At 47.6% G+C, this 24,823-nt stretch overlaps 1 protein-coding gene across 2 annotated transcripts in view; it reads right to left on the reverse strand.

Annotated features, from left to right (window-relative positions):
- Positions 1-24,823, reverse strand: part of CAMTA1 (calmodulin binding transcription activator 1) — a 313,956-nt gene that overhangs the window by 80,275 nt on the left and 208,858 nt on the right. For both annotated transcript variants that reach the window (XM_042479072.1, XM_042479073.1), the window contains exon 4: positions 22,677-22,748. In XM_042479072.1, coding sequence (XP_042335006.1) covers positions 22,677-22,748 — 72 coding nt within the window. The remainder of the gene's footprint in view (positions 1-22,676; positions 22,749-24,823) is intronic.

Consider the following 24,823-nt stretch of genomic DNA (forward strand, 5'->3'; position numbering starts at 1 on the left):
TGCTCCCTCCCAATATGACATCCTTCAAATATTTAAACCAGGACTACATATCACCTCTTAACACCTTCTCTTCTCCAGGCTAAACATCCCCAGCCCCTGAGTCGTTCCTCATAGGACATGGTTTCCAGACCTTTCACCATTTTAGTCGCCTCCTCTGGACGCATGGCTCCAGTTTCCAATGTCCTTCTGAATTGTGGGGCCCAGAACTGGACACAATATTCCGGTGGGGCCTGACCAGAGCAGATACAGTGGCACTATTACTTCCCTTGATCTAGACACTATACTTCTATTGATGCAGCCTTTTTAGCTGCCACATCACACTGTTGACTCATGTTCAACTTGTGGTCTACTTGGACTCCCAGATCGCTTTCAGATGTAGTTTCATTCAGCAAGGTGTCCCCCAATCTATACTCTGCATTTCATTTTTCTGCCTTAGTGCATACCTTAAATTTCTCCGTGTTGAATTCATTTTGTTAGCTTTGGCCCAGCTTTCTAGTCTATTCAGATCATTTTGAATGTTGATCCTGTCCTTTGGAGTATTAGCTATTCCCTCCTAATTTGGTGTCATCTGCAAATTTGATAAGTATGCTCCCAATTCTGTCATCCAAGTCATTGATGAAGATGTTGAATAGCCCTGGGCCCAGGGCAGCGCCCACTGGACCCCCACTGGTCACTTCTCTCCAGGATGAAAAGGAGCCATGGTGACCATCCTTGGGTTCGGCCGTCCAACCATTACAAATCCATGTAACAGTTACCTTGTCTATCCCACATTTTACAAGCTTCTTTGCAAGAATGTCATGGGGAACTTTGTCAAAGGCCTTACTGAAATCAAGATATACTATACCACAGCATTCCTTCATCTACCAAGATGGTCATTTATCAAAGAAATAGATAAGGTTTGTCTGGCATGATTGTTTCTCTGAAACCCATGTTGATTTTTGTGATGATGGCATTGCCTTCTAGATGTTCACAGACCTCGTTTAATGATCTGCTCCAGAATCTTTCCCGTATAGATTTCAGACTTACTGGAGGATAATTGTTGGGATCCTCTTCTCTCCCTTTTGAAGATGGGGACAACGTTTGCCCTCCTCCAGTCCTGCTGGACTGTTTCCCAGGAGTTTTCAAGATTACTGCCAATGGCTCCGATATGAACATTTGCCAGTTCTTTTAATACCCTTGGATGGAGTTCATCTGGTCCTGGAGACTAAATTCATTTAGATTAACAAGGTATTTCTCTACTATCTCTTTACTTATTTGTGCTGAAATTCCCTATCTGTCCTCTGCTCCATTATCCTCAGGTTGAGCCCCTTTTCCTTTTCTGAGAAGACGGAGGCAAAGAAGGTCTTGAGTAATTCTGCCTTTTCTCTGTCTCTGTTAGCATTTTGCCATCTTCCCACGCAGTGCCCTACCGTTTCCTCCTTCTTCCTTTTGCGCGGACATATCAACAAAAGCCCTTTTTGTTGTCTAACCTCTCTAGCAAGACTGAGTTCATTCTGTGCTTAGCTTTTCTGACTTTACCTCTACACATCGAGTTATTTGTTTGAATTCCTCTTTGATGATTTCCCCATTTTCCATTCTTATACATGTTCTGTTTAAAACCTAGCTCAGTTGGAAGTTCCTAGTCATCCATCCTGGTTTCCTGAGACATCTCCCGTTTTTCTTTCTCATTGGAGCTGTTTGAAATTGTGCTCAGTACCTCTCTTTGAGAAAACTCCCACCGTCCTAACTCCCTTCTCTTTTATTTCTGACCATGGGATCACCCCAGTATTCTCTAAGTTTACTGAAATCAGCTTTCCTAAAGTCTAGGATGGGTGTCTGACCTGCCTGGCTTCTCCTTTCCATTGTAAAACAAACTCCAGGAGAACATGGTCACTTCCACCAAAGGATCCCACCACTTTAACAAGAGTACAAAGAATCTTTGTTTGCGAAGTAAAGCCAGAGAGAGAGAGAGAGAGAGAGAGAATGACGGAGGAAGGCTCCCTTGGTCCTGGCAGAGCAGTCAATATCATCTAAGTCCATCCTTTCTCTCTTTCTTTCTCAGTCTCTCTCTCTCCTCCGCATCCCCAATGCCCCCGTGAACGGCCAAAAGGTTTTAATTCCCCCTTTTCTCCAAAGTATGAGCAGCAGTTGGTCTATCCAGGCCTCGGCACACTGTGAAAGTTTTATGGCAAGTTATAAAGCTCTGAAAGATGGGGTTATAATAGAAACTGGACACACTGTCTAAAAATAGCTGCGCTGTTGGGTGCAACGATAAACAGCTCTAATTACAAAGCGCTCTGGAATCTTTTGCTGTTTCAGAACTTATGGATATAATCCAGATAAGAAACAAAACCTGTACCGTAAAACAGAACCAATTTCAACCCCCCCCCCCTAAAATCTCCCCATTGCCTCTGAGCGATAACACCCAGAACCAGCGGACAATTTGGGAGCCCTGCCGGGATGCCGTGATATGCCAAACCTGGAGTAAAAATCATCGCGTACCAGGAACGGGGACATATTTCATCCAGCGCTGGGCCATTTGGCTTCCCTGAGTGCGTATTTCTGCAGCAAAGAGTTGATATAAGCAACAGCAGAAGATAAACAGGGACAGTGGGTGAGCGAGAAGTTGTGGTGTTGTTTTGTGTATGTTGGAAGGAGGGAGAATTGCTTTTTGGGGAGGTGATGGGGAAGAGATGCTCCTCCATCCCCCCCCCTCCATTGACGTAAGAGATGCTTCTGCAAAATGAACCGCAATGTACTCTTGTTAAAGTGTTGGCAGAAAAGGGAGTTGGGGGGGATGGAGAGGAGGCAAAAGGAACCAATTGTTTTCTCACTGGAGACCCAACTTTATTCACTAAAGGGTTATAGTTGCAAGGCAGCAGGGTCTCCTGGGGCCTCTGCTCTCTGCTAAGAGGAATCGGAAAGTCCATCACTCACAAACGCAGAGCTCCAACTTTGCAAGTGGGGCCCAAGAGCCAAGGGGCTCAGAATTGGTTTCCCCCCCATTAGGTTGGCCAGAAAAACCTTTTAAAAAGGAAAATGAAATCTTTAAAAAGGATGCTGAGATACTGAAGGATCACTACGTGGGCTGTGCTCTGTTTTTAAACCTGAAAAGGAGCATCATTGTGGCCACTTGGTGCCATCCTCCCAACACACGAAAGCAGGCACTTTTCTGCCACTTTCCTTGGCTTTGGGTCCAACGAGGGTCACCCCTGTCCCATGCCAGAGACAATGTCCAGAGAGATATATAAATAAAGCATAATAACAACAACAACAATAATAAAGAGATGACCAAAGGGGGACCATGCATGCAGGCAAAGCAAAGGTTGCAGAGTCTCCAAATCTCAGGCCTGGACCCTTTTCTCTAGTCCTCAGGAGAAGAATAGAATAGAACAGAAAGGAAAAACTATTGTAATATATTATTAGGACATCAGTAAAGGAACAGAACGATTGAAAGAATTTTGAATGAAAGAAGAGAGAAAGGACAAGGGGGAACTAAGGGTTGGTGGAGGGAAGGTAGTAGAGAGTAGGGTGGAGTATGTATGTAGAATGTATGTTAGGAATTTTATTAATGGGAAAAGTAAATGATAAAAACTATCAATAGAAAACCTCCAACTCTCATCATCCAGGGCTAGTTCTCCTGGCTGGTTAAGAGCCCACCTTTGGGAGAACCATTCCACTGTTTCTGCAATGCAGGGGATGGGAAGGCACCCCAAGAGAACCAGGGATCGTGCCCAGAGCACAGCCTGCGCCAACCTGGGCAGAGAGGAGGGCCTTCCCGCAGTCGCTCCTCATGCCTCCTTCCCTGCTTTCTGCTGCCCTAAAAATGGCTTCCTTTTTGCATTCTAAGCAAATCCAAACCTCAGAGGACAATAAATCAAAATTTATTACATGTCCCCCCCACTAAAACCTGGCAAATTTATTTCTATTTCTCAACAGGGCTTCACAACTTGATATAAATCAAGTGTGCATCTGCTTCTTGTCAGCCGTTGGAGGGAAGAGCATCCTCACGGCAGCCCCACTGCCTGAGCCAACCTTGTGACCCCCAGAAAGCCAGAAAAGCCTCTGGACCATGGGCCAAATTGGGCCCCACCAGGAGATTTAGGGGGGTTAAGGCTTTTACCTCTCCCCAACAGCTCTTCCCTTGCCTCTTGTTCTCCTAGGGACCTCAACAGAGGCCACAATCCTAGCTCCTATGCCCCTGCTTGGTGGGCACCATTCCCCCACTCTTTGCATGAACAAACCTCAAATGTCTCTTCTGCCCCACGTCCAAAATGGGCAGAGCAGGAGGGCACAGCCAGGCAGTGTCTGGCTGCGTTCTTGCAGCCAGGTGGGCAGCGATGGAGCTCAGAGAGACCCATCCTTCTTTGCCCATTCAGCTCAGGTTTGGATGGCACTGGAGTTACCCAAGATACTGAACAGATTTTGGAGCAACCAGGTTCAGCACCATAGATAGCCACCTCTGCTAAAATTCAAGCTAAAACCAAGCATGGGTTCATGTCCTGGCCCCTCTGTAGGCTTGGAAGCCGCATTTTTCTCCCTGTTCAGCTGGGTTCAAGACAGCCTCTAGGCAGCTGGCTCCGGGTTCCAATCCTGGGAGAAGATCCTAAACCCAGCCCTGTGGGGACCATGACTGCAGGCAGAAATCCAAGCATGTATCCAAGCTGGTGGGGTGCTGAGAGAACCGTTTCTTCTTCATAAACTAGTTAACAAGCTAAGAGTTCATTTGCAGTGGAAAAGAATGCACTAAAATCTGAAAATACTCTGGAGGTGGAATCTGGCGAAAGACGCTTCTGCTGAGCTATAGCGCCACATCAAATTTTTATGGAATGCATTTCTGCTAAGAACCACTGCCCTAAAACCAGTCAGAATTTGGGTGGAGAGGAATAAATCCAGCTCTCTGGCTCCTCAGGAATGCCATGCAAGGGCAAAAAGGGCACCCACTCTTTGGAGAGGGCAAAGGGGAGGGGAGCTGAGTCCTCCAGCCTCCCATTCCTCCCAATGCCAGGAGCGGAAGGGATGGATCCATGGGGTGATGGGGGTCAGGACAGCCACCCCGCCAAAGGAATAACTTCTTCCCCCAACACATCCTTTCATTATTAACTATAGTCACCACTGCTGGAGTATGGCGTTTCGCTATATCTCTTTGTGTGCAGGCAAATTCATAAAGACTCTGTGCTCCAATCCATCAGAATGAGAAATATAAAAACCCGCTAAATTAATCAGACGGATAATTGGATTGCAAGCAGGGCATTCCAGGCCACTTAAGAATAGGAAGAACTCTGATCTGCTTAAAAAATAAAATAAGGGGGGGGGGGGTTTGCTGCTGTTTGCAAACCCTCTTTCCAAACTAGTTCCCCTTCTGGGCTTCGGGGAACGTGGGCCTATGGATGAGGTCCTTCCAGGCCAGCAACTTCAGGGCATCTTATCTATGCAGAACTAGAGGCTGGCTTTGAGTGACCACAGATCCCTTCTAAACAGGAGGGATCCTTGGCCAAGAGTCGGCCCTTGAAAGCCTCCAAAGGGACTTGGGTGTCTCCCCATCAGGAACCAGAGTAGGCCCAGTTGGACAAAACTAGAGAAAAGCCTAGCTATATTTTGGAGTCCTCCCCCTCCGGATGGATAGGGACCCCCAGATCCCATTGGGACCCCAGCTGGCGGAGGCGCCTCAGGAGGGGAGGAAGCCATCCCCCCCAAGTGACCTTGAGAAGCGTTGCATTCATTTTTCTTCCTCTGCTCCCTCCTGCTGCCCCCTCCTTGTGCGTGATGGATTTAATGTTCAATAAAACTGAAAGAATAACAGCCGCTGAAACCTGAGCTATTTGTACAGCCGCCAAACTCTGCTGGAAAAGTTCAGGGCTGTTTGCTGCACCTTGGAGCCAGAGAGATGCAGAGGGAGGGAGGGAGGGAGGGAGGGGTTTCATTCTGCCTACCTTGGAGCCAGTGGAAGGTCATGCAGACCCCTCACACCTTCTGGCTCCAAGCGCTGAGAGCCTGGATGGGTAGAAGGAGGAAGCATGGATTCCCACCACTTCTGGCGCATGCGAAAGAGGTCCCTGGACCTTGTGAGGATGAAGTGGCTTCTTCTGTGCTCCATCCTCGGCTTCTGACCTGGGCAGGTCTGGGCCATGTCTAATGAGGCCCTGAACCAGCCGAGGCCACTGCCCCAGAGGTGCCCCCCAGAACTCATTGTACTTCAATGACACACACTTCTTGGCCCTCCAGGAGCAGCCTTGACCATTACCCTTCCACTGACTGAATGCAGAAGGGTTGGCAGCATGGCTAGAGAAGATAGAATCCAAGTAGGGTTGCCATGTCCTGCATGTAGGCGGGACATTCATGGTTTTTAAGGAAGCGGCACGGTCCTGTCCTGCTTCCTTTAATGTCCCGGGTGGCCGGGGCTCCCAGGCTCCCTCTTGCTCACCTCACCTTGTTGTCTTGTGCGCTCGGCGCGTGCACTCCAATAACTCAATGGAGGAGCAGAGGCTCAAGCTCCTCCAATTGGCCAGCCTCAAGAAGAGGAAGAGGAGCTTGAACCTCTGCTCCTCCACTGAGCTTTGGAAGTGGAGTGCACGCGCCGAGCTCACAAGGTAGCAAGGTGAGGGGCGGCCGGCGGCAAGAGGCTGGGGGGTGGGATGTGGGGTGGGAGAAAGGAAATGGCTTTCGGAGGGGGCTGGCATGCCTGGACTTGGGAAATGTAGTTGGCAGTGGGCTGCCTGTCTTGGTTCAAATGCTAAGGATGCCTGGACTTGAGAAATGTAGTTGGCAGTGGTTCAAGGGGCTGCCTGTCTTGGTTCAAATGCTAAGGATGCCTGGACTTGGGAAATGTAGTTTGCAATGGCACAAGGGGCTGCCTTTGCTTCAATGCTAATGTTCTGAGGACTTTTATTTCCAATGAATGATATCTAATCCTGATTGATGTATTTTTTATACTTTTAATGCCAAGACCAGTCTGCCTTGTTTTGACAATGATGATGATGATGGTCATATTGATATCAGCAAGCCTCTGAGGCATGGCCAATGTAAGTTGCTCTGATTTTACAAACTCATGTGCAGTTAAGAAAAATCAAAGTCCCTTGACCAAGTACACACTTCTGAGAAGTATAGTTAGTGTAAGAAACCTGAAACTGAGGGCAAATCCACTTCTTGTTAAACCACCTTGACATGTTCAATATGCATAGCCATGTTAACCCATGTTCACAAACCCATGTTAAATGCCCAAATGTGCTGTTGTGTATGTTTTGCAATGGAGGGGGTGTGTGTGTTTGGCCAGAAAGGGAAGTACATTTCTGCCATCTGTCTAAGAATAATGCCAAAATGTCCTCCATTTTGAGCACACCTAAGAAACATGCGTTTATATTAATGCTTTTTTAAATTATTAATTTTTTTACTTGTTCGCCTGTCCTCCATTAAAAAAATATGTCCTACATTTGGGGCTAAATTTTGTCCTACATTTGTCCTACATTTTAAAAACATTTGTCCCGGTTTGGAGGTTGACAGTTATGGCAACCCTAACTCCAAGGTGACCCCAAGGTGGGGCTTGCCAAAGGGTTTGCAAAAGTCCAAACTCAAAGGAAAGGAGAGCGTTTTGGGAGGCCCTCTTGAAAACCAGAACTGGGGGAGAGCTCCCTCCCTCCCTCCTTGCCAGCCTCTCAGTCCCTCCAGGGTTTTTCGCTCCAGCTCCTGTGCAAAAGAGGGGTCCCCCTCACCCCACATTCCTCTCCCTCCCCACTGCTTCTCTCCTTTGTTTTCGGCAAGAACCGCAGGTGTCGACCTGGCAGCAAAGCAGGTACCTTACACCTGCAGAATATTGAATGTCAGCCTCCTCCACTTTTTCCCCTCTTTTTCAAAAATACCTCCTCAGGTTATTAAAGAGAAAAGGATTTCTTGCCTTAATTGGTGGAAAAAGAGAGAGAAAAGAGATGGCAGGAGAAAAAAGGACACACACAGAGAGGGAAAATTGCAAATCCCTTGTGTTTGCAGTAGTGAGGCCGCCTTCCTGCTCCTGGGATCAAGTTTGGAAGAGACTCCAATAGACTCACACATACTCTCCCAATAATAATAATAATAATAATAATAATAATAATAATTATTATTATTATTATCCTGCCTCTGCGCATCGCAATCAGGGTGGCTTACAACATTAAAATATACAATCCATACCCCCCCATCCCAGCCTCATAGAATCATAGAGCTGGAAGAGACCACAGTCCAACCCCCTTCTGCCATGCAGGAAATCCAAATCAAAGCATCCCTGACAGATGGCCATCCAGCCTCTGTTTAAAGACCTCCAAGGAGGGAGACTCCACTACACTCCAAGGAAGGAGTGTGTTTCTCTGTCAAACAGCCCTTACTCTCAGGAAGTTCCTCCTAATGTTGAGCTGGAATCTCTTTTCCTGGAGCTTGCATCCATTGCTCCATTGTGTCCTGTTCTCTGGAGCAGCAGAAAACAAGCTTGCTCCCTCCTCAATATGGCATCCTTTCAAATATTTAAACAGGGCTATCATAACACCTGTTAACCTTCTCTTCTCCAGGCTAAACATCCCCAGTTCCCTGAGTCGTTCCTCATACGGCAAGGTTTCCAGACCTTTCACCATTTTAGTCGCCGTCCTCTGGACACGCTCCAGTTTCTCAACGTCCTTTTTGAATTGTGGTGCCCAGAACTGGACACAACATTCCAGGTGGGGCCTGACCAGAGCAGAATACAGTGGCACTATTACTTCCCTTGATCTAGACACTATACTTTTATTGATGCAGCCTAAAATTGCATTGGCCTTTTTAGCTGCCGCATCACACTGTTGACTCATGTTCAACTTGTGGTCTACTTGGACTCCTAGATCCCTTTCACATGTACTTTCATTCAGCCAGGTGTCCCCCATAATCCTATATCTGTGCATTCCTCCTTTCCTGTTTGGCCTATTGCTCTTGAAAAGGTTATACCCCTCTATTTCCACATTCCAATCATGAGACTCATCCCACCAGGTTTCAGTGATGCCTATTATATCATATTTGCTTTGTTGTACTAGGAGTTCAAGTTCATCTTGCTTATTTCCCATGCTCTGTGCATTAGTGTAGAGACATTGCAGACCACGGGTCCCATTTACTTGCTGCTTGTGCAAGTTTATTTGCCTCCCACTGTTGTGTCCTTGCACTTTTTTCCTTGTTTCCTCTATGTCTGTATGACTATTTTCACCATCCCTTTCGCCTTCCTTGTCTCCCTTTCCCACGGAACTCAGTTTAAAGCCCTCCTGATCAAGTTCTTGAGACTGTCGGCAAAAACATTTCTTCCAACTTGCGTGAGATGCAACCCGTCTGTTGCAAGAAGTCCCTCCTCATGGAACCGCAGCCCATGATCGAAGAATCCAAATCCTTCTCGGCGGCACCATCTGCGGAGCCAGTTGTTCACATCTGCTATTTTCCTCTCCCTTCCTGGACCGTGCCCTTCAACTGGCAGAAGAGACGAGATGACAACCTGTACATCCATTCCTTTCCGCTTCCTACCAAGCGCCTCGTAATCCCTTCTGATGTCCTGAAGGCTGTGTCTTACAGTATCGTTGGTTCCCACGTGGACCAAAAGGATGGGCTATTGGTCAGTAGGCTTGATCAGTCTTGTCAGCCTCTCTGTCACATTACGGATTCTTGCACTGAAGGCAACACACCCTCTCGAGATTTTTGTCAGGCCTACAAATCACTGCTTCTGTACCCCTCAGCAGGAGTCCCCCACTACACCAACGCCTCCTCGCGGCTAGCCAGCGGCTGTTTCCTTGTGGTGGGACTCTCAGGCTCTCCTTGCTCTGTCCCTGAAGTGTCCATGTTATTCCTCCTTGATAAGGGAAAAAGCTTCGAATCGATTCTCTAGCTGCAAGCTCCTAGAACAATCCCTCTTTGGCCGACTTCTCGTGTGACATTCCTCCAGCTGTCTGCTCCTGTGTAGGTGAAGTGACCTCCTCTGCCCCAGCAACTTCCTCTGCTGTTTTCGTCCAGATTGTTAGTTCCGTTGTGGTCCAGGAATCCTCTTTTCCCTAATATGCTGAAGTGTAGCTACTCTGGACTCCAGCTGCTGTACTTTCTCCTCCAAGGGGCTACCAACTTCACTTGGGCAATGTGAGTTCTCCACTTCTGTAGGCAAGAAGACAAACATCCCACAAGGTTTGCAGGTGACTGCCGTGGTTCCGTCAGTGTCCTAATGAAAGGTCCTAGGAAATTACTGGAACAGGACTGTGGGCTTCCTCCTAATCAAAAAAACCCTCCAGAAAACACCAAGATTAAAGCCCCTGATTTTTCGCCAATTTCTGGCAGCAAGACGTAGCCGAGGGGGGGGTTGGGGGGTCGGGACCCCCCCTATCAGGCCCTGGGGGCGTTCAAGCTCCTTCCTCCCCCCTCCCCTCCATTAAAACCACGGCAGGGACGTAGTTAACGGGGGGTTTCAGCGGTCGGATCCCCCTTCCAGGGAGGAAAGGGCCCTTGTTGGAGCGTGCGCGTGCACCCGCACAGCCCCAAGAAACGCTGGGGACGGAGAGCGCCAGTCTTGCTCTCCTCTAGGCTTCAAGAGGAGCAGAAGTGGCGCTCTCCCTGGCGTTTTTGGGGCTCCAACAAGCGCCCTTTCCTCTCTCCCGAGGGCCCTGGCAAAGCCAGGAGGAGCGCAATGCCGCCCCTAAACTTTTTGCGGGGCCTGAGGGGGAGGAGCCAAAGGCCTGGAGGAGGGGAGGGAGGAGGACAAGAAGAGGCTGCATCAAGCTGCATCAGGTTTGGCAGCGACTTATAACTCTTTTGGCTCATGGCTATGGAATTCTGGGAGTATATTCTGTGGTCCAGAATTGAAGCTTGGATCTATTTGGCTCATTGCTATGGAATTCTGGGAGTTGAGTGTTCTGGGGTCCCGATATGAGGCTTGGCTCTATTCTTGCTCATTGCTGTGGAATTCTGGGAGTTGGAGTATGTTCTGGGATCCAGATATCAAGGCTTGGCTCTTTCTGGCTCATTGCTATGGAATTCTGGGAGTTAGAGTATGTTCTGGGGTCAGATATCAAGGCTTGTCTCTTTCTGGCTCATTGCTATGGGATTCGGGCGTTGGAGTGTGTTCTGGGGTCCAGATATCAAGGCTTGGCTCCTTTCTGGCTCATTGCTATGGAATTCTGGAGTTGGAGTGTGTTCTGGGGTCCAGATATCAAGGCTTGGCTTATTCTGGCTCATTGCTATGGAATTCTGGGAGTTAGAATATGTTCTGGGGTCCAGATATCAAGGCTTGGCTCTTTTCTGGCTCATGGCTATAGGACACATCCTACATTCAGACTTCTGCCTAGAGGAATTTAAAAAGTCATTTTTGGTAAGATGAGCAGATGTCCTCCTTTTATAGGATGTGTCCATGTTTCAACCTTCTGGCCTGGTGAATGTAAAAATGTCTTCCATTTTTGGTAGGATAACACACGTCCTCCTTTATCCAGGATACGGCACACATTTCAGCCCAGGAGCAATGTCAAAACATCCTCCATTTTATCAGAGTGACCAGACATCATCCTTTATCCAGGACATGTCCTACATTTCTGCCCAGGAGGAATTTCAAAACACCTGCTTTGCAGCTTTCATGAGCTGAGAGTGTGTGACTTCCTTGCCTATGGTCTTTTGTTTTAGAGGTTTCTTTGCCAGCTTTCCTGAGCGAGTTGTGACTCCTTGCCGCTAGTGGGCTTGTTTGTTCGAGTGCTGAGCCTTTTCTTGAGGTGCGGTGTGTGTTCCTTGCTGGGTCTTTTGCGTTTGTCAGAGAGTTTGCCTTTGCCAGCCTTTCCTGAGGTGAGGGTGTGGACTTCCTTGCCTAGTGGGTCTTCTTGGTTTGTTCAGAGAGCTGCTTCTGGTGACTGGGTCTGTGTGCGAGTGTGTGCTTTCAAGAGGTTCTTGGGCGGTTGTTCAGAGAGGTTGACTTTGCCATCTCTGAGCTGAGAGAATGTGACTTGCCTATGGTTTTGGGGGATTTGCCTTCACCTTCCCTTAAGGTGAGAGAGTGCGACAGTGCTGTGATGTCCCTTATGCGCCACACAATTTGGACATGATGCATAAGCCATGTCACGACACGTACCCATGAGATATTTAGCCTTCTCTGTTGGAGAGAATCGATTTTCATTGATCCTGGTCTCCAGAGTCATAGAATCTAGAGTTGGAAGAGACTGCAAGGGCCACCCAGTCCAACTCCTTTATTCTGTCATGCAGGAACCTCTCAATCAAAACATCCCCATTGACAGATGGTTCATCCAGCCTTGCTTAAAGACCTCCAAGAAGGAGACTCCGCTGCACTCAGAGGAAGGAGTGCGTTCCACTGTTGAACAGCCCTTACTCGCTGAACTTCCTCCTAGTCTAACACACAAAGCTATATCCCAACCTCCTATCCAGGAAGAATGTCAAAATGTTCTCCATTTTGAGCATGACTGAGAAACATGAATTTATATGTTTTTATTAATGTTTTTGGCTTTTGTTGGCGTGTTCTCCATTTTTGAACATCCTACAATTGTCCTACATTTTGTCGTGCATCATGTCTACATTTTTCCTACATTTTGTGTCTTGGGGGGGCTCTTGCAGCTCTAAAATGGTGGCACTTAGTCTGGACCCCCCCCCTCCAAAATCCTGGCTACGTCCCTGCTTGGCAGGGAGCTCAATCAACTTGCCTCTGCTGTAGTTCTCCTCTCTCCTCTCCTCTCTGTAGCAGGAACTCATATACTTCTTCGTTATTTATCACATGAGCTATGAGCCAAGAAGCTTCCAGGTCAAATAGCATCGCGTTCCTCAATTCTTTCTGTGACTTTCTGCAAGAGACTGGCTGGGCATGTGCCTTATTTTGGCCTACCTTGCAGGGCTGGCAGGCCAGAGGCAGAAGGGAGAGGGGTGTGCTGGGATTATGGCTGCTTGATTATTTTTCCTTCCCTCCAAGAGTCAAGCAGAGTAAGAATTTATCCAGGTATCGCCTCATTTCTTGGGTAAAGCAAGTCAGACCAACCCTGAATGTGGAAAAAGGTACCATTTCCAATGGAGAGAAGCTCCCCTCACTCTGCTATAATCCCAAAACTCAGAGGGGTCCCAATGGAGTTTATCAAATGAGAGGAATTTCTCTTAAATTTGAATGAAAAGAAAGTGGGGTCAGAACGCATTCACTTAAAGTCACTAGTTTCACGCAATTACGTGAATACGCATTGCATTCAAACTGGCTCCCCATTGCCCGAAAATAGCATGCCATTGCCCGAATTTGCGTGTGGCAGTCTATCATGCAATAACGTGAAACCACATGATTGCGTCCGGACTGCCTTCCCATTGCCCGGATTTGTGTGTGGCGGTTTATCACGTAATAACATTAAACCCCATGATTGCATTCAGATTGCCATCGGATTATACTTCCAGTTCCCCTTGTCTGATAAACTCCAATGAGGCAGAGCCTTTTTGGCAGCAGCCCCTCGCTGCATCCAAGGCTGAATTTAGGAATCCATCCCTCTCTGAGACCCCCACAGGCCCATGGCTTTGCAACATGGCTTTGGGTCTGTTTAGGAAGAATGCTCTGTGTTCCTCCTTTGGTTTTCCATTGCTGTGATATTTACTGATTTTTACTGTATGTTGCCTTAAAGGAAGCAAAGGCCACATATAAACATCTTGAACCCCTAATTGAACAACAGTTCAAGGGGGACAAAAAACCCACCCTGTTTTCAGAGGAATATCTTTGAAACCTGATGCCCAAAGAGGACCATTTAGGAAGGAAATGGGAGCACTGGCGCTTGGATGCTTCTGGATGCAGGGCTGCTCTACAAGGATGAACAGATCTACCTTTGCATTCCCTCAAAGCCAAGTCTCTCTCTCTCTCCTTCTTCTTCTGTTTAACAAAAGTCAGGGATGCTACCAAAAAGCAGAAGAAGGAGCAGAAAGAAGCAGCTGGGCTGGCAGTTTTGTTTCTGCGTCAGACAGTCGCCAGAAACCAGACTCTGTGGCTTGTCCTTCTCCTCCCTGTTTTCTGAGGGAGGAGGAGGGAAGGGAACCAAGGCAGGTTATTTCAAGCCTTTGAAGGAGAAATCCCATTTCCAACACCTTCCTCTGCTTCTCCTTTATCCAGAAGAACATCAGAGAAAGGTCAGCTGGACCTTTTGGTGCAATCCTGGCCTTTATTTATTTTCCAGGTGTCAAAACAAACTGCACTTACTTTTGGAAGAGAGGCACTGCTTATTTTTCTATGTCTGATATTATGCTGGCAGAAATTTCAAGTTCACATTGGTTCAAAAGTCTCCAATCCCCACATCAGCCCAGTGCTCTTTCCCTTTCTATCTGCTCTTTCTCTTTTCTCACCCTCTACCCTTTTTCTTTCTCTTTCTTCATCCTGGTGCTCACTCAGTTCTTCCTTTTAAGCATCTCTGCCTTTAGAAAGTAAGCCATTGCTATTGTTTGCAATAACAGGGAGCAAAGCAACTTGGTGCCTGCCTCTTTTGCCTTTCTGTGTCACTTTAAAATGCAATATGAAAAAGTCCACTGAAATACCTCAAAATGCCCTTAAAACGTAACTTTTGAAAATGACTTTCTAATAGCCAAAAGAAGAGAACAATGACTCACAAGTTTGTTTCCACTCACTGAATTGGTTTTGCAATGCAATTTTGCACCTCTCTTTATGGGGCCCATACCTAACTATAAGGAACTGCTAGATTATGGCAGTTTTAGGCCAGGAAAAGAGCAGGGGGTTAACCTTGGGGTTAGCCCTGTTCTCATTGCCAGGTCTGGGCTGCCCCTCAGTGTCCTTTCTGCCCTAGATAACCCTCTGGCAGTAGCCTTGCCCTCTGTATGTATGTGGGAATATTGGGGTGCACCCCAGGCCAGCCTTTACCCAGCCACTGACCCTGGGATGGCACTTGGCAGACGCTCCACCTGCAAGGAGATGCTGCAGGCCCTCAGCTAAAAGGCCAAGAGCCCTTCCTCTGCTGTAAAGCCCCTGCTGCGTCCATTCACTACCAAGAAAGCCTATCCCATATCAGTCATGTTTGGGTCAGTGTCTGCTTTTGGGAAGACCTGGAATGGTGTCCCCAGCTCTCTTCTGCCCATCAGGCTTGTCCAAGGGGTCCTTTGGAGGCAGGATTAAATGACTCTGAACTTCTTCTGCTCCAGGGCATCCCTCCTCGCTTGTGGCAAAGCCATGGAGGGGAGGAGGAAGAGGAGGAGGACTTGTTTGGCTTGACCAATAAGGGCAGTGACCAAACGTCCAGCTTAGCTTTTCCCGTTGCAAAGCCATCCTTTCAGGGCAGCTGACATGAGACTCAGCCTGGCTGGCAGCACAAAGCCCAGAGCAAGGCAAAGGATTAGTCAACTTACAAGCTCTGGATAATAAGTCTAATTAATAATTTCCATCTCTAAGGGCTCCGCGTCTGATTTGGCTGCTGCTTGTCTCCTCTCTTTATCTTTGGGCTTAAACAGCCAAGGCTTCCAAATTATGACAGACAAGGACTGGAGATCGCCAAGAGGAAGCTGGAGGGAGGAAACAGAATCCTGCCCCACTTTTGTTTCCGCACAAGTCTCCTCCATTCTCACCACCAACCTAGAATCTCGTATTTGGGGGAACCCTGTCCAGAAAACCAGATTATATTCTTTTCATAGCACCAGTCCCCCATCATCCCAGCTGTTGTTTTTTTCTCCCCTGTTCAATTGCACAGGATCTTCTGCAAGCAGCCAAATGCAGCTCTCCAAACATGGCTGCATGTTGGACATGGGTGTTTGTTACCCGCCATCGTCCCACTGTGGACCCCTTCCAGATTTATCTCCTTGTCCATCCTCTGGACCAAGTGGGCCTTCAGCCTGGCTCTCAGGATGGGCCACTAAGTCCATCTCCTTGAGATCATGCCACCTCTTTCCTTTTGCTGCTAAAATAAAGGTTCCCCGATGTGGTCAAATTGAATATCAACCAAGAAAAATGGGGACGGTTTCTATTTTGTTTTATTTTTATCAGAGCGAGCGTCCAGCAATCCATTTCCACCGCCAGAGCTGCTCTTGTCAAGGAGAAAGAAGGCATTACTGACCTCCCTTTGTTATGACTTTTGTTGTCACCTTATCGGCCGAGCGCAGGAAGCAGGAAAGATAGTTTTGAAGAGACAAATAATTAAAGGGATGAAATGTGAAGGGAACAAAAATCTACAGTTCAGCTCCATTTAAGATACTGTGAAGTCAACACTTACAGCCAAGGTGCCAATTGGAAACGCTCTCTCCACCTTGTTATGGAGCGATAATATGTAGCCCCAGGCGAAGTTCACAAGAGCTTTTAACACCCATCTATACATCAGGCAGACATATATGGCCAGGGCCTGCTTCCCAACCATGGCTGCAAGCGGAAGGAGTGGTGGCTGCGATCGAGGCAAAGGGGCACAGTTACTGTAATGGGAGCCCCCCATCCCCCCTCCCTGCATTATTGTGCATTTATGGATAACAAAAGCTGGCATTCACACTTACGGCCCCTTTTATGACCCAAGAATGCGCTCCTCTCCTGCAGCTGGAAATTAACACACTCACTATCTATGAACTTAAGTCCCTCTGGATAAAAGGCTGCCTGCAGGAGGACCATCCATTTCCTCCCTCAACCTTTGGATGTTGCCCTCGAAAGTTCATGCAAGAATAAAAAAAACATTTAGTTTAGAAGGTGCTCTACTATACATCCCTCCCCCTCTTCTTCCCTTCCTCCTTTTTATGCTTCAAGGGATTAACATGGCTACTTCTTTGAAAGGTGCTGAGAAGGTCTGCTAAGAAGTTGGGCGAGAGCTGCCTCTTTCTGCATCAGACTGTGTTTGCTACAAGAGCAATGGCCATAGCAAGTACATTTCTATACTGCTTACCGATGTACTAAGCGCTTTACAAAGTGTAAGCTAATTGCCTCCAACAAGCTGGGCACTGCTTGCCCCAAGATGTCTCTACACAAAACCAGCATGCGCACAATTTCCCTCTTTCACACACACACACACACACACACACACACACACACACACACACACGGCAAGCACAAAAGTTGGGGGCTGCTCACCTCTGTTTCCAAAAGAGCTTGTGAACAGCAACAGTCGGTCTGAGCTGTGAGCATCTGGGCTTTTGGCAGTTAGTACATGGAAAAGGCCACAACAACCATGCTCAGGCTGCTAGATACTGAGTTGGCAGCGAGGGGCACCTCCATGCACACCTCAAACACATGCAATCCCAACAGCCGACCATGGGAGAGTCCGTTTGCACTCTTCCTTGATTTTATTAGATTTTACTTTGAATGAACTATTTGTTTCCCCCTCGCTATTTGTCAGACTAAGAAACATGAAGACCTTCTCTCCCTCTGGAGGAAGACTGTTATGGAAACACATTGGGGCCATTTACATCTAACAATAAATTACTCCTTTTGAACTGCTTCCAGCGAACTAGATGGTGTTAGTCTGTTACTACAAAAAAACAAGAGAGGATTTTGCAATATCTCAAAGACTAACAGATTTATGGAGGCAGAAGCTTTCTGTGAACTAGAGCTCACTTTGTCAGATGTGTGAAGTCTTATCCTCAGTTGGCAGGTATAAACAGACAGACACAAACACACAAACACATGTGCACGCACGCACACACAAGGGATGGAGAGGGAGGGAGAGAAAGTAAAAGCTCCATGAAATACTAGAGGCAATGGCACTTTCACCTGCAGCAGAAGAAGCACAATGACCATCCACAGAAGAACTGACCCACACTCACAAAGTCTCTCCACTTTTGCCATGAAAACTGAACTCCGTGGGACAGAGAGCCATTGTCTGGAAGGAACCCCAGATTAACATACCAAACTCACTAAGTTGTGGTTGTGTGTGCCTTCAAGTCATTTCCGACTTATGGCAACCATAAGGCGAACCCATTCGTGGTGTTTTCGTGGCACGTTTCTTCAGAGGGGCTTGCCATTGCCATCCTCTGAGGCTTGTGATTTGCCCAAGGTCTTCCATGGGTGAAATGGGATTGGAACCCAGATCCTAGTCCAACACTCAAACCACTAAACTACACTGCCACTAAGACTAATGCAGTGTTAATAAGCCTCAGGAACCCCACTCCTACTCTTCCTTTTTAGATGGAGCATTCAGGATGAAAGGGAGCCACCCTTTTAAGCTCAAGGCCCAGAGCAAGGCTTGGGATGACCCTCCCAAGACCTAGATGCTAGGCTTTCTCCCTGCATCCCTGCTGGGGATCTGCCTGTCTGGCGCACTTTGGGGCAATGCACCCAGCCTCCCTGCCACCCCCCATCAGCCAGATGCCTCCAAGCTCCTGATTCTCCAGAGCAGAAGGGAAATTCTCCCTTCTGCCGTTCAGCTGGGCCAATATTTGACAGCAAAGCCAACTCGCATTCCTGGCTTTATTAATCACAGTAAATATGAGCTTGTTTTCCATTACTAGAAGTCTGGTGCTGTCTAAACACAGGGCTCAATTGCATTTCTACACACACACAAGCACAGACAAACACCCTTATTTTCCTTTGTCAAACAAGTCTCTCAGTGCAGCTGGCTTCAAAGAAGTTCTGCAAGAGTCTGAAAGGGGCTGAAAGCCTGCTGGACCCAAAGGAGACCCAGTGCCTTCACCCAGGCACTGATGGGTTATGCATTCAGCTATCCATCTGGCTGTGGCATTCAGTTGTGTGTTTGACTGTACATTTGGTCATGTAACACAATGCCTTGAAATGCAAGGGTCACATAGGTCTGCTAGGGCCAGGTGGCCTGCACCTTTAATGGCTGCTTTGAAGAGGACACCTGTTGCTTCTTACCTGGCTTTATGTGCAGCCCAGAATGACTAAATTAGATCACCTGGTTAGTTGCAGGGTTTGTAAATTGCAGTTTAACTGGAGTAGACCTTTTGCTCAGCTCCCCTTCTCTGAGGACCCTTAAGACCCTGTTTTGAGTCCCAATAGCAACCAGCCACTATAGGGAAATAGGGAGGCCAGGGAGACTCCTTCTTTGCCTGCGTTCCAATTTTGGGCATTTTGGTGCCCTTTTTTGGAGCCACAGGAATGCCAGCAGTGGCCGCGAAACAAAAAAGTGAACTTACTTAAATCTACCTGTCGACAGGCATCAAAAGTAAGCAGCTTCATGGGAGAGCTGAGATGCTTCTGGGTCACCAGAGGCAACGACAAGCCTGGGAATAGCTGCAGCCTGAAAGAACCAAACCAGCAACAATGGCAAGGATGGCGAGGGGTGTGTGTGTGTGTGTGAGAGAGAGAGAGAGAGAGAGAGAGGAGGTGCATGCATTTTTAAAGCGTTGTTCTAATTTTATCAAGGCATTGCCATGAAGCAGGGATCCAGTTCTGGACAGAGAGGCAAACAGTCACAGAGTTTATAAATAGGTGAGGCTGGCGCTGCCCCTGAAGAGGAGTGGGGAAAGTGTGTGTGTGTGTTTGTGTGTGTGAATATGGATCAAGCGTCCTCGGAGGGCATGGAGAAAACACTGCAAACTTGGGAGCAGCTGAGGTCAGGCAACTGAAATCTGTGCTCAGATCCCACATGAGATGGGACCCTCTCCCTTGCACCCATAACTGCAAGGGAATTTGGGAGCAGAAAGCTGCAAGTGGCAGGGTTTTGGGGGGCAGAGAAGACTGACTGCCAAGGGCCACAGACCCTGAGATGGGCCTTGAAGCCGTCCCAAGTCCAAAGCCAGAAAGGGAGCTGCGGCTGCAGCTGCTCCATCCTGAAATGACCTCCTTGGTGGCTGCCCCCAGGATTTGGACCTCCCAGCCCAGGGAAGCTGGGAAGGGCCCCCTCTTTGCTGCCTGTCTATGAGCATCCAAAGAGGAGGAGGAGGAGGAGGAGGAGGAGGAGAAGAAGAAGAAGAAGAAGAAGAAGAAATCCCAACAGGTTCCCAAATAAAGGGCTTGGAATGGGATGCTGTGCTGTTTTTAGTTGCACTGTTTTAAAACATCTTTTTTATGTTTAATTGGGATGTTTTAAATTGTTTTTAATATTGTTGATAATTTAGATCCATTCCTTCTGACTTTGAACAGAAGGCAGACAGGTGACACCTTCCTGAACTGAATGCAGAACCAAACCCCATTTGTTGAAGGAAACATGTGTATTAATGAGTTTGCAATCTGACATTCACACCAAAATGTGTTTGAGACATATGTACATTTCAAACAAGTGTATCAAAATAAAAACATTTTAGAAACAGTGATCGCAGAAATGAATATGGATTAATGCGCGAGGCAGGAAAACCTGTCCTCTGATGTGCTCTTGTGCTTTGTTTGATCTCTTTCTTTGATAAAATGACCAGCTTGGTAGATGAAGGGAATGCTGTGGATATAGTATATCTTGATTTCAGTAAGGCCTTTGACAAAGTTCCCCATGACATTCTTGCAAAGAAGCTTGTAAAATGTGGGATAGACAAGGCAACTGTTACATGGATTTGTAATTGGTTGACCGACCGAACCCAAAGGATGGTCAGCCATGGCTCCTTTTCATCCTGGAAAGAAGTGACCAGTGGGGTGTCCAGTGGGGCTCTGTCCTGGGCCCAGGGCTATTCAACATCTTCATCAATGACTTGGATGACAGAATTGGGGGCATACTCATCAAATTTGCAGATGACACCAAATTAGAAGGAATAGCTAATACCCCAGAGGACAGGATCAAGATTCAAAATGACCTGAATAGACTAGAAAGCTGGGCCAAAGCTAACAAAATGAAATTCAACACAGAGAAATGTAAGGTACTGCACTTCGGGCGGAAAAATGAAATGCACAGATATAGGATTATGGGGGATACCTGGCTGAATGAAACTACGTCAGAAAGGGATCTAGGAGTCCAAGTAGACCACAAGATGAACATGAGTCAACAGTGTGATGCGGCATCTAACAAGGACAATGCGATTTTAGGCTGCCTTCATGAAGTATAGTGTCTACACGGTGCCTCGGGTTACGAAATTAATTCGTTCCGCCATTCCTTTCGTAACCCGAAAATTTCGTAACCCGAACAGTTAGCCGTTAGCACTGGAAAGCCTATAGCTGCACTTTGCAGCATTTGATTTCGCGCCGAATGAATTTCGTAACCCGAAAAATATTTCGTAACCCGAAACAGTTTTGCCAATCCAACTTTTTCGTATCCCGGAAATTTCGTAACCCGATCATTTCGTATCCCGAGGCACCATGTATTCTTTGTCAGGCCCCACCTGGAATATTGTGTCCAGTTCTGGGCACCACAATTTAAAAAAGATGTGGACAAACTAGAGCCATTGGTCCAAAGGAGGACAAATAAAATGGTGAAGGGTCTGGAAAGCAGGAAGCCCTGTGAGGAATGACTTAGGGAGCTGGATATGTTTAGCCTGGAGAAAAGAAGGTTAAGAGGTGATATGAAAGCCCTGTTTAAATACTTGAAGGGATGTCATATTGAGGAGGGAGCAAACTTGTTTTCCGCTGCTCCAGAGAACAGGACCTGGAGCAATGGATGCAAACTGCAGGAAAAGAGATTCCAGCTCAACATTAGGAGGAACTTCCTGAGAGTAAGGGCTGTTTGACAGTGGAACACACTCCTTCCTCGGAGTGTAGTGGAGTCTCCTTCCTTGGAGATCTTTAAACAGAGGCTGGATGGCCATCTGTCAATGGGGATGCTTTGATTTGGATTTCCTGCATGGCAGGGGGTTGGACTGGATGGCCCTTGTGGACTCTTCCAACTCTATGATTCTATGATTCTAGAAGAAGCTTTTAGGGTAGAAACTGGAGAATGTGGATGAGCTTGGCTTTTGCCTCCTCCTTCTCTCCCTCTGAGCTGCCTGCCTTGTTCCTTGTTCTGCAGGGCTGGCCATTGCTAGGTTTCTGTTCCTGCTGCAGCTTTCCTCTGTTTGGCAGAGATCTCCCCACAGCCCCCCCAAAACCCTTGAAAGCCCTACTGATTCACCCCAACTGTGAGTAGGGATGGCTCTCCCATTAGGCAGATTTGCCATGAAAACCAACCTTTGGAAAAAACAAACACATACAGAGAGAAACCAATCAATCTGTAAGCCACAAAGCCTTAAAAGACATCCCATGTGGAAGGAATGGCTGAGTCATCGGTCAGTGCTTAGCAGACAGCAAACCCTCAAAATCATTGATTTTTCTTTCCTCCTTGATGGTATTATTTCTTTTGCAGTGCTCTGCGAAACACAGCTGCCCACTGGCACCCCAGGCCTGGTCTCCCCCTTGAAGCATCCTGGAACTTCCCCCCAAACAGACCTTTCTTTGGGCTTGGCTTCACTTCTGCCTAGTTTGTAAGTCTGACACCAAAAGAGGCCACTGATTCCACCCAAAGTAGCCAAAGTACCCCCTCAGGGCATCTTCCCCTCTCGGCCCAAGTGCCCTGTTCACCACCAGCCAAAGCCAGCCAACCTGCCAACCTCCCACTAAGGCCAGGCACCCGGAGACAGATGGCACCTGGAGGCAAAGTGGTGGCTCTCAGTTCTTCCTTTGCCCTCCTTCCACCACAATCCCTTCCAAACACTGCATGGACGTACCTGGAGAAGACAGAAATGGCACCTCCTGACACATCTTGGAAAAAACGCAGTCTCACCAACAGGAACCTATTAAGATGGGAGCCCCTGCCTTCATCTCCAACCACAGATAACAGAAAATGCTAAAGGGAACTGTCAGGAAACCAACAAAAAACAACCCCAAAACACCCCAAACCAAAAGACAGTCAGATTCCCCCCCCCCCCCCAAATCCCAGCGAACATGTTCATTATTGTCTTACCTGAAGAAGCCAGTAGCATCTTCTGTGGAAAGTGGGGATGATGGAGGAATGGACGTAACAGCCGTAGAGGCACTGCAAAGGAAGGGGGGTTGTGGAAAAGGGAAAGAGAAAAAGAAAAACTCATTCAGAGGAGGAAACAGGAGGCTGGGAAGATCGTTGGCTTCTGCAACCCAGGTGCAAACGTCCCCCACCCTTTAATTCTAAATGTCCTTTTGCCACACTACCTCTTGGTCTGACTGCTTCACACCTCAAGATGGAAGCACTTTGCTTTTGTGCCCCAAGGACACCAATTCCATAAGACATAAGTGACAAGATTTATCCTTCTCTGCCCAACTCTCCCTCCCACTGCTGTTGCCCCTGCCCCTTATGGATCTAAATCTATCCAAGAAAACTCTGTGACCATTTTGCTTTAGTTGGAAATGACTTGAAGGCACGCAACAACAACAACAACCACCGTTGGGGATTGGGGGTGATCCATATTGGAACCAGCTGGCACTTCAGGCCACCGCAAGACTTAATTTGGAAGCAAAAACTGGCACATAGACATCACTGCTGTAGGATGAGCTTTAGGAATGGTAAGTAGACGATGGATCTGGCCATCTCCTGCAGGGGATAGTTTACACTCCCAAACTGTTCCTGGCCATCTGCAGACCCTTGAGCCACCAGGATGAAGCATCAACTATCTTGCAGGGCCCACTGAATGCAAAGTGGTTCTCTGTGGACCATGAGGCTGGTGAGGATGCTAGTACCCATCTGCCTGGTGGCAGGGGCCATGCTTGCTGTGGGGGGCTTGGTGCTTTTCACCCTGTGTTTTGCAAAGAGGCCTCTTCCCTCTCACACTTCCATCTGCCCCACTGTTCAGGAGGAAAGGCAGAGAGAGAAAGAGAGAGAAGGAGGGAGGCAGACAGATCAGAGAGACACGTAAAGACATCTTGGGAGCCAGCCTCCTTATGTAAGGAGGGAATTTGTTCCACAGTTTCCCAAGAACGGAAGGAGAAGACAACAACCTGATCTGGATTTTGAGTTATTATGTAGGACCCTGGTTCATTCTATTCCCCCCCCCCAAATACTGCCTCAGCGAGCAAGTTTAACACCCTTCATTTTAAAATATTAACACTATTAAGAGCTATATACACTGTAAATATTTTAAAACGAGCTGCTCTGGGTAAATATTAGCAACACCCGGATGCCATAAACCAGAGGATTAAGATAAAGCAGTTTTCAGATAAAGCAAAACTTTTCCTTCCTGCCTCTCTCGGCAGCTGAAATAAATACCAAAACTAAATAAGTGATGAGCTACAATTTGCCTCCTCTCCTTAAGACAGCCATGGCCCTCCTTCCCTCCCGCCTGAGTTATTTGTGGGATTGGTTTCTTCCCAATGGCAGCGGATATGCCATTCGGAGACCTCTTTCTGCCCGGAAGCTTTGGGGCTGATCACAAATTGCACGCCGAGAATGTCTTCCAGCATCCTCCTAGTTCAAAGGAGAGACAGAAACATCCACACATGAGTTTAGCTGAGGCCTGGCTGGTGTGTGCATGTGTGTGAGAGAGTGACTGTGAATGCGCACACAATTTTAGAACAAGAGTGCTGAGTCTTTGGTGCTGCTGCCATTCTGGACCTAACCCCCAGATGCTCCCACCATCATGGCCACAGGCAATAGATGCTGGGAGATGAAGATGAAAACATTTGGAAGACCAAAGAACCAAGATGCTCTGTCACAGAAGGAGCTTTGCAATCTGTCCCAGGAGGACCTGAGAGACCTCTAGGGCTCAAGGGACAAGTTGTCCACCAGCCTCCATGCTCCATCCACATTGAAGGGCCATGGCAGATTCCAGACTGGCCACAGAGCAGGAAGGCTCCTTGCCAGGACAGTCATGCTCCCATATCCTGGTTCCAGACCATCAGAAAGGCTGTCTCTCCCAATGCAATCCCCCCGGCTTAAAAATCTTCAGATGAGATCTGATCAGATGGCCTCTGCCGTTTTGGGGCCAGCAAGGCATTGCTCCTTGCCAGGCCAGTTCATGGTCTCACTGTTTGCTCATTTTGTTACCAAGTTTGGATTTATATAAAATTTTGGGCACATGCGGTCTGTGCTATGAGCCCTGACTGACCCCACAGAGGACCCACCATTAACCTAAAAGCGGA

This window comes from Sceloporus undulatus, chromosome 7, assembly GCF_019175285.1.
Source record: "Sceloporus undulatus isolate JIND9_A2432 ecotype Alabama chromosome 7, SceUnd_v1.1, whole genome shotgun sequence".
NCBI lineage: Eukaryota > Metazoa > Chordata > Lepidosauria > Squamata > Phrynosomatidae > Sceloporus > Sceloporus undulatus.